The sequence below is a fragment of the Orcinus orca genome, chromosome 11 (genome assembly GCF_937001465.1).
Source record: "Orcinus orca chromosome 11, mOrcOrc1.1, whole genome shotgun sequence".
Lineage (NCBI taxonomy): Eukaryota > Metazoa > Chordata > Mammalia > Artiodactyla > Delphinidae > Orcinus > Orcinus orca.
In genome coordinates, this window is record NC_064569.1 from 77021123 (window position 1) to 77033751 (window position 12629).

A 12629-nucleotide genomic window follows, 5' to 3' on the forward strand; every position below is an offset into this window, starting at 1 on the left:
GACAGCCGAAAAAAGCCACATCTCTAAATTAACACATATATAAAATCATATATCACATAAAAAACGTGTAAAGTAAATTTAAATTTTAACTCTTACCATATGTAATAGGCATTCACTTTTTTTTTTTTGCAGTACGCGGGCCTCTCACTGTTGTGGCCTCTCCCGTTGCGGAGCACAGGCTCCAGACACGCAGGCTCAGCGGCCATGGCTCACGGGCCCAGCCACTCCGTGGCATGTGGGATCTTCCCAGACTGGGGCACGAACCCGTGTCCCCTGCATCAGCAGGCGGACTCTCAACCACTGCGCCACCAGGGAAGCCCTAGGCATTCACTTTTTAATCTACATTTTTAGAAGTTAACATTTATTTGACAAAAAACTTGGGGGTGCATATTTTTATTGGGAAAATGGTGGAAAATCACCTCATACTTGGGCATACACACTAGTTAAGCTAGAGGCACCTAAAAGCCAGCCTACACAACACCGGACTTTAAAAATTAGCTAATATAATCCACAAGATTTGAATTTATTATTGATTATACTTATAATCTTAAGATTCCTTTTGAAAGCTCTTCATTTAGGGCGAAAGTTTACTGAGCAAAATACAATATCATAAAAAAATACACTATATAAAGACTTCAAGATTTATGTACCAAATAAAAGCTACCTAGCTGGACAATGAATTCGTTTTTTACTTGACAGTTATTATGGAGGGAAATCAAATACAGATCTACGAATTGGTGTACCGAGACCTCATAACAGCAGCCTACTGCGTCAGGAGCTCAATATGCACGAGTCATCGACTATATAGTGATATTTTAACAGACCCACATGTATAAGGTCTTTCTCTAAGCTGTCAGGCTTCAAGTCACAAATTACAAAACTAAGAATCACAAGGTATGGCAAGAACTACCGATTCCTAAATGCCTTTTGACCTATATCCATATTTACAGAAAATACAACCACTAGCATATCACCTTCGAGCAATCTCTCCGCAGGTAGTAACTCGTACTCCTGAAAGAATGTGAAGAGAAGAGCATGAAATACCTGTATGTCTCCTCTTGCAGGGTCTGAGAGATGAAGCCATACTCCCTCTTGAACTGCGCCTTCAGTGCCTCGATGTCCTCGGCCAGCTGCGCCTGGGTGTCCTTGATCTCCCTGAGCTCCTCCAGGATGGCCGTGAGCTTGCCCTGGCTGTCCAGTGCGCCAGTGCCCCCGGCCCCAAACGACTGGTTCCCGTTGCTATCGGCGGAGCCTGACGTGCCGCTCGAGCACTCGTCGTCGCTGCCGTACTTGGGCTTGTTCACGATGGTGGCGCTGCCCCCGTAGGCCCTGGCGCTGGTCTCGGGCCGGAACTCCTCCAAGGAGTTTCTTAGGTGAGCGATATTGTCGGCACTGCCAAACTTATTCCGGATCAAGTTGGCGAACTCTCTGGGCTTGCTGAAGACGAACACGGGTGGGGTGAGGGACACCCCCGGCAGGCCCGACTTACTGCTCTCCAGGCTGTGGGGAGCGGTGCGAGCCTTGGCCTGGGCATCCTTCAGAGGGGACTGGATGTCCTTCAGGTTGTCCTTGGCAATGTCCTTTGAGCTCCTGGGGGCCCCATTCTGCTCGAGCTCCCGGAGCTTTCTGTGATACTGCTCTAACTTCTTCTGCAGCTGGGCAATGGATTGAGCCGACTTCTGATTCTTCTTCTCAAAGACCTGCTTGATGCGGCCAGCCTGCTGCTTGTCTGCGCTGCTGACTAGTTCCAGATACTCTGCGACATTCCCATCGCGGGACGTTTGCTCGATTCTTATCTGCTCTGTGACCTTTAGAATTTTCTGCTTCAGGCTGTCCGCGCTGGGTTTGACCTTGTGGAAGTCCAGGATGCCATCTGGTACATCAAAGTTGAGGTTGGTGTCCGACCCGCCTCGGCGGATGTTCAGGGGAAGGCTTAGGGTATTCATGTCATGACGTTCTACCTGGAGGAGACAGGGAAGAAGCACTTTCAGACTAGAAGTCGAAGAGACAGTCGCTGTGATGGAATCTGTGCACACACAACAGACATACTTTACGCCCCAGATTTTCAAACTGCAAGTATTCGAAAGATAAAAACTCCCTACTATCCTCTCAAGTTGAATGCAGAACAACCCAACTCCTCCTGCACCCATGTATACGAACGATGAGATTCACCTCTGCCAGGGTATCTGACTTTCTGCCTGATTAGATAGTAACTCTTGGTTGCCAGGATAGAAAATACATAATGAGATGAGGTTATCAAGTCTGTTCTGGTTTCCCAAAGTGCCCAGGTAACTGGGATGCCTGCCATGCCCCATTCACAGTGAACTTCACCATTATGGGAAATGAACCCAATTCGGTACTCAATCATTTAAAAGGAAAATGGAAAAAAAAAAAAAAAGGAAGGGAGGGAGGGAGGGAGGGAAGGAAGGAAGGAAGGAAGCAAAGTCCCAGTAGGTACATTCGTCAACACAAGAAATTATTTTCTTAATGGAATGATTAAACAGATATGATGGAATAATATGGAGCAAGATTAATTTTAATAATTGAGTAATAAAACAACAGTATTCAGATATGGAAACAAATAACCCAAAACTCAACCAAAGTGATTAAAAACAACAATGGGGAGGGGGAAGGGGAAGCTGGGACGAAGTGAGAGAGTAGCACTGACATATATACACTACCAAATGTAAAACCGATAGCTAGTGGGAAGCAGCCGCATAGCACAGGGAAATCAGCTCGGTGCTTTGTGACCACGTAGAGGGGTGGGATAGGGAAGGTGGGAGGGAGATGAAAGAGGGAGGGGATATGGGGATATATGTATACGTATAGCTGATTCACTCTGTTGTACAGCAGAAACTAACACACCATGTAAAGCAACTATACTCCAATAAAGATGTTAAAAACAACAACAACAGTGACAATATTAAGACCATGTGAAATAGCTTTCTCACTCAAGGGCCACCTGGAAAAAAGGAATTGCAAAGCATCATTGAGCACCCTGGCAAAGGGGGTGGCTAGATTGTGCTCTAAAAAGGAAAGGCATGCACCCCAATGTTTACTGCAGCACTATTTACAATAGCCAGGGCATGGAAGCAACCTAAATGCCCATTGACAGACAAATGGATAAAGAAGTTTTGGTACATATATACTATGGAGTATTACTCAGCCATAAAAAGGAACAAAATTGGGTCATTTGTTGAGGTGTGGATGGATCTAGAGACTGTCATACAGAGTGAAGTAAGTCAGAAAGAGAAAAACAAATACCGTATATTAACGCATGTATGTGGAACCTAGAAAAATGGTACAGATGAACTGGTTTGCAGGGCAGAAATTGAGACACAGATGCAGAGGACAAACGTATGGACACCAAGCGGGGAAAGCGGCGGGGGGTGGGGGTGGTGGTGTGATGAATTGGGCGACTGGGATTGATATGTATACACTGATGTGTATAAAATTAATGACTAATAAGAACCTGCTGTATAAAAAAATAAATAAAATAAAATTCAAAAATTAAAAAAAAAACCATACTAGGAAACTTGGAAGGATTTCCATGAGGTATTGTTGAGTGAGGTATTGTTGCTGACAATAATGAATGAATGAATGAATGACTGGGAAAGGCAAATGGGGTCTGCGCGCCAGGCACTGAATGTCCACAGGGTTTGCCTTGCCTGAGCCTCACCACCATGGCAGGCAAAGAATGTGTTACATCCATATAACATGTAGAAACAGAGACTTAAAGAGCTAGGATTTGAATCCAAGTCACCCTAACGCTGGTCCTTTTTCCACCTCAGGACACTCTACTACTCTTGTCCCCAGAGGACTAAAAACAGGTCTTTATAGAGTCTGAACACAATCTCTAAACAAAAATACTTAAGATCTAAACTGAAGCATCTTATTTTTCAAGTTAACAACCCTTTGATTAGCAAAGTGCCTTGATATAGAGTCTTGACAGAAAAAATGGGAGACAGGACAATATTCAGCTCAAGTTAGCTTTTTTTTTTTTTTTTTTTTTTGCGGTACGCGGGCCTCTCACCGTTGTGGCCTCTCCCGTTGCGGAGCACAGGCTCCGGACGCGCAGGCTCAGCGGCCATGGCTCACGGGCCCAGCCGCTCCGCGGCATGTGGGATCTTCCCGGACCAGGGCACGAACCCGTGTCCCCTGCATTGGCAGGCGGACTCTCAACCACTGCGCCGCCAGGGAAGCCCAGAATACACTAGTTTTGATTAATGTATCATGTGTTCCTCTTGTCTTTCTTTTGCTCCACATTGTAAGAGTCATAAGAAGGAGGGCTCCTGCCCTCCTGGAGCTCTGATAAGATCAGATTAGGTTGTTTAAAAAAAACCCACCTGCTTGATAGCCCCTATTAAGAAGTCCACCAAACCTCTGATGATACAGAGGCTTTTAAATCTTACCTTACCAAACACAGCAAGAAGGCATCACCGCATCACCTGCTCCTCTTCCTTTAATTCTCAAGCCCATGGCAGCTGGCCACCCAGCCCCAACATCTCAGGGCAAGGGCCCAGTTCTCTCACAGACGCTGGGCCAGGCCAGCCGTGTACGCAGGAATGTTTACGCACGGATGGCTGGCTGACTTCTGGCTTACTTTCAAGCTACAACAATGCCTGGCATGTCCCCGAGAGTCCAGGTGGAGGAAAGCAAGAGCGTTTAAAGCTCAATCAATCAATCTTACTGCTGGTTGGCAAATCTCAGTTAGAAATGTCTGATGAGGGTGGAAAGCCGGAACTATTGCTGGGCTGCACGCTTCAGCCTTTTGCAGCCCTAGCTCTGCAGGATAATTAAGATCCAGCTAACACGTATCACTAGCTGCCCATCCATTTCCCTGAACTCAAACTGGGATTTCAGGTATATGCTGGAAGAAAGCTGTGGGAGTCCTCCGTCCTCCATTTCATCTGGACTCGGCACGGAGGTCACCAGTACAACGCAGCTGCTTCAGGACTGGGGCCCAGGGAGGAAGACAAAGGTCCACAGATCGCCCAGAGTCAATCAGCAGGTGGATCGTGGGACACGTGCTCCAGTTTTGGCACTAACATTTACCAGCTATATGTCCTCGGGTATATCTAATCACCTGTGTGGTCTTTGATTTCCTAATCTATAGAATGAGGAGACAGAACCAGACAACTCAGAGCTAACACTGCAAAATGCCATGAAGTGTACTCCAAGCTATCTTGACTGTGAGACAGTGCCACACACAGGATAGTCAAAACCCTGGGCTCAGGAGACAGACTGCTTTGGTTTCCATCTTGGCACCACTCTTATGAGCTGTGTAACCTTGGAAAAATGACTTAGCCTCTCTGTGCTTCAGTGTCCTCTTCTGTAAAATGGAGATAATGATTCTTTGAAGAGTCGTGAGAAATAAATGAGATAATGCGCATGAAGTACTTAAAGACTTCCTGGCACAGAAAATGGTTTCAGTAGAGGTTTGCTATTGTTTATCATCCCGATCTCATTTAAAAAATGTACCTGTACGAAAAAACTAACAGAAAAACAAGCTCCAAATTGTTAACAATGGCTATCTTTGCACCGTGGTATTGTAAGGAGTCATTCTTTTTATTATGCTGTTGTATTTTCCAATTTTAAAAAAATAAGGAAGCTGGACTTCCCTGGCGGTCCAGTGGTTAAGACTCCGCACTTCCACTGCAGGGGGAACGGGGTCCATCCCTGGTCGGGGAAGTAAGATGCTTTATAGCACAGCCAAAAAATTTTAAAAATAATAAAATAAAAAAAGGAAGTTGAATTACCGATTTGGCAGAAAAGATGCTGTCTTTAAAAATGACTGCTAACCTCCTTCAGTTCTCTCCGAATTACCCGTCTATTATTACCTTACGTGAAAAGCAGACCACCAGCGTGCTAGTGAAAAGCCATTCCTAATGGTGTTTTCCTTCTGGCAGCAGAAACATTTCCACTGTCATCTCAGTGTTCTGGAACAAAGGCAAGGAAAAGCTTTAAGCCCTGGACAGATATCAAAACCTGACACTGAATCATCTCTGCTCCAACCCAAGACTCCAGCACCATTACCCCCGGGAGCTCACCTTCCTCACTGGGATGCCAAGCACATCTCGGTTGTTATCAGTGCTGCTCAGACACATGGTTCAAGCTTCCAGAGAGGGCTGCCCCCCATGACATGTCATGTGTGCCCCCTGAAGCTCCAGAGAGACATGAACAAAAAGGGCAGCATAGCCAAGCAGAGGCACACCATCCAAACCAGGAGAACTGGAAAGGGGAATGCAGGCTCCTGTGGACACCGGGAGGGCGTGGACTGCGGCAGGAGAGCCTGGGGCTCTGGGGTCACAGAGTGGCCAGAAGGTGCAGGGGCCGAGAGATCAGGACCAGCGGACAGATAACAACCAGCTGCTTAGTCCCGAGGCCAGATAACAACCACCTGCTTAGTCCCAAGGCCAGATATGGTAAACTTTTGCCTAAAGAAAAGCTGCTTGAGCTCGGTCATGTAAGGAAAGGGTCAGGTCCTTCAAACCGGTGGTCACTGCCCAGGCAGCAGGTATTTCAGAGCACACACGAGAGCGGTGTTACAGACAGGCCCACAAAGGAGCTCCAGGTTCAGGACCCAAAGGCTTTTGCAGGTTGTTGTGGCCTAAGTGTCCGAGCCAACACAGCTGACATTCTGTAGTCTTACTCATTTCAGCTGAAATCTAACTTTAGGTGTAGCATCAAGGCTGTTCCTCTGGTGTGCCAGTCAGAATGCGCTAGGCTTTGCTGGGGTAACCATCGACGTCAAAATCCCAGGGGCTTGAAAAAAGGGAAAGGCTTCTCTCTCGCTCATGCTAACAAGCCTGCTGCTCGTAGGCTGAGGGACCCAGGCTGCGATGGAGCCCCTACCATCAGGAACGCTGCTGGTGGCCACGGCAGGGGCAGGGAACTTGGCGAATCGTCCACTGGTTCCTAAAGATTGCCCCAGAAGGGACTCCTGGGCTTCCTGAACTCACTGCACTGGCCCTACCTAACTTCAATCCTACCACACGCCCGGGAGGAAAAAGTATCCTGTTAGTGACACGTGCTATATCCTATTGGCTAAAAAAATCTGAGACAGGTTCTACTATTAGTACCATTTTACAAATGAGAAAACTAGATGCAGAGAAGCTAAGTAAATTGCCTAGTAAACATTAGAGATAGGACTGAAATCCAGGCCGTCTGTCTTCAGAGCATGCTTCCCTGACAATACTGACCGAGTACTTTGATTATGAGTCAGGCATTATGCTAAATATTTTTTATGTATTCACATATTCTTCACACCAGCCCTATTTTACGAGAAAAGCAAGCCTCATAAAGAATATGTATGTTTCTTGAAATCCCCAGAAAATAAACAGCTTAGCTGGGGCTCCACTCGGTTTATATGAACGATGCAAGACTCTGGGAGATCTGTACAAGCCACCAACCGCGTGAGCACCCGTTCTGTAGTGTCCCTCACATGGTCACCCGGACTTCTGTGGGCACTCCGGGTTCGGTCCAGACCCAACCCTCAGGCTGAGCTTGAAATCTTCATCCACGCGACTTCCTACCAAGGCCCTGGTGTTGCCACCTGAAGCCACACCCCTCTCGGGTTTGGCACGGCCTGTAAAGTCCATTCCACTTCATCCATGCTCTAAAAGGCAGACAGTGACTGAGGCAAAATAATTTTATGAGGATAAAAAAGCTATTGCTTTTATCAGAATCATGCCCATGCATTTACAATCACAAAGAGAAGAAGGAGAAGGAGAAAAATGGTAAAAACCCGAAAAGCAAGTAAGACAAGGAGCCTATAAAGAAGATGCTGGGGCCTTACAAGTGAAGAGTTGATATCTAGATATATACAGGAACAGGCGCTCAGCAGATAAGCCATGGACTTGCCCGGAGAGAAGGGAAGACACCCTTCCCTAGGCTGGGTGACAGAGCTGAGAAAACAAGGCACTGCTCAGCATGGCCCTGAAGGGGGGAACTTTGTACGTTCTATCAGAAGAATGTGAGCTTTATATCACTTTCTTTTTCTTTTTTTAATGTATTTATTACTTTTGACTGCGTTGGGTCTTCGTTGCTGAGCGTGGGCTCTCTCTAACGGCTGCGAGCGGGGGCTACTCTGTTGCGGTGTGCGGGCTTCTTATTGCGGTGGCTTCTCTTGTCGCGGAGCACGGGCTCTAGGCACGCAGGCTCAGTAGTTGTGGCGCATGGGCTTAGTTGCTTCGCGGCATGTGGGATCTTCCTGGACCAGGGCTCAAACTCATGTCCCCTGCACTGGCAGGTGGATTCTTAACCATTGTGCCACCAGGGAAGTCCCTATATCACTTCCTTACTGGTAATATACATGATGCTACCAAGCCATCTTCCCTCTTGCTACACCGTGGTCACCTGATATGCACTTGCAAAATGTCTAGCCACTCAGTGAATATGGAACCCAGGGAAGCCAACCCATTCACGGGACCCTAGCATCAAACATTTGGTTTTCTTGCTAATTGAGCCAATCTGTACTGGAAGAATAACTCTGAAGGCTCAATAAGCATCCTTATCAAGACGTCATTACTCCAGATACCTATACAGAATATTCAAGACCTATATTTGAGAAGAAAGCTACTTCTCCACACTACATGCTCAAAATAAAAAAGCCGAAAAGACCCTCATGTGGTATCCAAAAGGATATGTTATTAGTAAAGTGTCTTAGTACAATGTTTGTTCTAATTTGTTTAGACAAAGAGCACTTCCTTTCATAGTCCATTTCTGACAGTGGTACATTCTGTTCACGGTGTACGGAACAGGAATTGAGTCACTAGTTTTTACCATAAAGGTTTTATTTCTCCCCACCTCTTCCTCTTGGTATCCCTGAAAAAAGAAAATCTGTAGCATCAAAAGTTCTCTTTCTTGACTGCAGGTAAAGTAAACCTGGAATCAAGGATCCTTTGGAACCGGGGCTGGAATACACGTACTTTTGAAAGCCCAATCCTTTATCCACAGATACTGCTAATTAACAGTGTAAGGGAGATTAGGCAAAGTGTTCAGGGTTCTCAAAAACAAATTCTTCAAATATCTTCAAGCACTTACAAACACTTGATACTGTAATTAGAAATAATTATCTTCTCATTTAACCTCTACCAGGCAACAGTGGTAGGGAAACTACTTTGAGTTACATACACTAGGAAAAATACCTATTTCTTCAAAAGAGCTTTCAATTAATGCAAACTAATCCCTTACCTGGTAAGGATTTACTGTGTACTTTATAATCTACACAAGAATTAAATTAAAGGAGGGGGGAGGCCAGATTAAAAAAGACTGTGCCTTGAAGAGCAGAAGGGGAAGGGTATGGTAATGAAAATACCAATCTACACTGAGAACCACGGGCAGCTAAAGGACAGCCGTGTCCCCGACGGAGGGAGCGGTGGAGGCTGTGAGGAGACCTGAGAAAAGGGTGCTACTGAGAGGAGGAAGGACTCTCTGGGAACCCCATGTACCTCAAAAACAGGCAAGTTTAGGGACGGGAAGTGAGCCCCTAACGTCAGCCCCTCACCTCTACCAAGAACTCCGCCTTCCTGATGGAAGGGGTCACAGTTCCTTCTTGCGGGGAGACGCGGGACGGTGAGTCCTAAAGAAGGGGAAACAGGAAGCCCCAAACTTAGGAGTAAACTAGAATAAGCGTCATTGAGGCTTTTAGTTCCTATACCCAGAACAAACCAAGGGAAGGCGTGAGTGAGAACCCCTGGGCACTAACCTAACAACTTCGGAGGGGTTCTGGGATCCGTCCCCACCATGGTTATTCCCCGTCCGTTCCTAGCAGCGTCTGTCAGCAAAACCTTCCCAGGAAAGGGACCTGAGCACTTGCTTTGAGGGTTAAGGGAGAAGGGACGTTCTGCTCCAGGAGAAGCACCCCCAGGAACTGAGGGAGCAGAGGCAGCTCTAAGGGGCAAAAAATGGTTCCCAAGGCCCTGATCCAGTGGGCAGAGCAGAATGGCTGGAAAGGAAGCCTGCGGGCAGAAGGCCTGCCTCCCCCCAGGGCCGAGGCCTAACCTTCTCCTTTTCCTATAGCATTTATTCACTGCCTCCCCTACCCCCGAAACATGGAGGGTGAGTGTTCTTGGCAGGGACATGTGCGTAAGCTAAGCTTCTGAGCGATAACTACGAATCCCAGGCCTGTCCTGCTGTCTTCCGGCATCTCCAATCTGAACAAGGTGTTTGAAGGACACGTATCGCCCTCTTAGATACACAATGATGGATAACTTCGTATGAGTGGCAGTCACCCGCAACAGAAGTTACTTTCAGAGGTGGAAGAATCCTTGGAGATCTCACTTGGCCTAATGCCTGCTTTTAAAAGAAGCAGCCTGAATACATACCCGAGGAACTTTTCATTTCAATCTATGCTCTGTTCATTACAGGTGTCCTACATAAAAGGGAAGGCAATTTGTCTACTAAAGTATAGCTTCTTGGATCAATACATAAAGTGGATATAACAGTAAATATGATAGGGGTGCCTATCAGATACCAATAATCATGTTTCCCTTTTTGCTGTGGATACTAGGAGGTTCAGAACCAAACTGAGAGTAACTGTTAGACTTGACAATGAGCCTATTTGCTTTTCCTTCCTTTTTTAGAACTTTTGGGTATTATTGCTACTCCACCTATATTTTCCATGTGCCTATCATAACCTGATTCTCATTGGAAAGAGGTAGGTGAACTTTAATCTAAAGATGCTAGGTATGTCAGGCTGCCTGGAGATGAAACTAGACTCACTCCCAAATGTAATTGGGGGAATGTGGTCAAACACACTGAGCTTATAAGTTGGCACAGCTCTTTCCATCCTCCTTTCCCAGGGCACCCAGAGAAAGTAGGGTCACAACTTGGTCCATGTCCTTTGAAAAGATGCTATATTAAGACTGAGCCAGAAAATGGCATTTGGTACTCAGGCCCTAAAGCACATTCCCTAAGCAAACCTAAGCCTCATAATTGAACTATTCCCTGCAGACCAGGGGTTTAATTTGGTTTTGGTACTATAACAAATACGGGGTAGGGGCATGTACTGGATGACCTGTAGTATAGAATTCTGTTTTAAATGGATCAGAACACTCTTAGACATCACACAGGGCTTAGAAATAACATAGCTAAGTTATGAGGGAGCAAAGGAAAACTGATCTATATTCATTTCTTTCCCTTTTGCAATACTGAAGTTATTTCCCTTGAGCAACTTTATTTTTTCTAATGTAAGCCAGCAGCATTTTCACCAAATAGCAATTGGAAATAAAAAGCTGCTTTCAGTTCTACCAAAGTTATAAACAGCATTACATTTAAAGAAACAACCTTTAGATGTCCATGAAAAATGCATTCAATCAACATTTTGATATTTATTAGTATGGAAAAACAACCTTACTTTGAAGCCATGCTGGACCTTCAAATGAGACAATCAATATAACAACTCTGACTTCTCTGGACTGAATAAAATTATCTTTTTATTTTTTAGTTTTTTAAAATACGGAACGCTTCATGAATTTGCGTGTCATCCTTGCGCAGGGGCCATGCTAATCTTCTCTGTATCGTTTCAATTTTAGTATATGTGCTGCCGAAGCGAGCACAAAATTATCTTTTGAAAAGATAAAACAGACCATGTCCTGTTCCTTCTCAAAAATCTTTTAAGTTCCCTAAAGTGTGAAATCCTTAGCGAAGAATTTAAAATGCTCTTGATCAGGGTCCTGTCTTACCCTCTACCAGCAGACTCATCCGTAATGCTACGGCGAGCACATCTACGCACCAGCACCAGAGTAAGGATGCAGCTTGATACACGCTCTCCTTTACTCCCCGCAGCTCCATGAAGTAGGCGCCATTAGCTTTGCTTTACAGATTTGGAAGTGAGGAGCCATCAGATAAGTCATGGTTACAGCTAATAAGACACAGAACCAAGATTTGTACCAAGCTCTAAAGCTTTTAACCTTCACTGCATTCCATTAGTCCAATAAACCCCTGAATGCTTCACGCACTCTCCTAAATCTCCGTGTTAAGTACCTCACCCTGGCCTTCCATACCTCCATCCCCAGGTACCTTCCAAGGACCAACCCAAACACTGTCTCTTCCACAAAGCCTCCCCCATTCCCATGCCCAGCTTCCTTTATACTCTCCCCCAAATCTGCATGTTCCCCTTTTCCAGTACTTCTTCTCTAGGTCTGGTAAGCATTTGTGTAACATTTGTTCCCCCACTGTCTTGAAGCCTGGAGGGGAGGGAATGTCTCCTAAGCCACCTGTGTCCTGCCCCACATTCCTTCCTCAATAGGACCTTGTTATCTGTTGCGTGAATCAATGGTTGACAGAGCCAACTGGGGCAGCCAGTTGTCCCACATGTTTAACATCTTCTCAGCTGCTTGCAACGAGATCAAGAAGAACCTACAGCTGAGGTGGTGCTGGACTGCTTTCAAGACAGACTGGACTTTGGACTGTTAATTAATGGCTGTGATTCATGCAAGAGATCAGATATTCAGGAGACGAATGTGTCTCACGGCTCTTAGCTGCTCCAAGCAGAATACAGGCAACCAATTATCAAACGACAGATTCTAAGACCCACAATGTACAGAACATGCAGGTGTACTCCCTTCCTAAGTGACATTTCCGCTGCAGTTACCATCCTAACTGTTGCAGAGAACTAGGTGCCT

General features: G+C 45.8%; 1 protein-coding gene and 1 non-coding gene across 8 annotated transcripts in view; both read right to left on the reverse strand.

Annotated features, from left to right (window-relative positions):
• TMCC3 (transmembrane and coiled-coil domain family 3) overlaps nucleotides 1-12629 on the reverse strand; it is a 153627-nt gene that overhangs the window by 88864 nt on the left and 52134 nt on the right. For all 7 annotated transcript variants that reach the window (XM_049695039.1, XM_049695037.1, XM_049695038.1 and 4 more), the window contains one exon: nucleotides 1045-1961. In XM_049695039.1, coding sequence (XP_049550996.1) covers nucleotides 1045-1961 — 917 coding nt within the window. The remainder of the gene's footprint in view (nucleotides 1-1044; nucleotides 1962-12629) is intronic.
• LOC117201188 (U6 spliceosomal RNA) lies at nucleotides 11455-11561 on the reverse strand. The gene has a single exon (XR_004483164.1). It is a non-coding gene; the product is annotated as a U6 spliceosomal RNA (small nuclear RNA).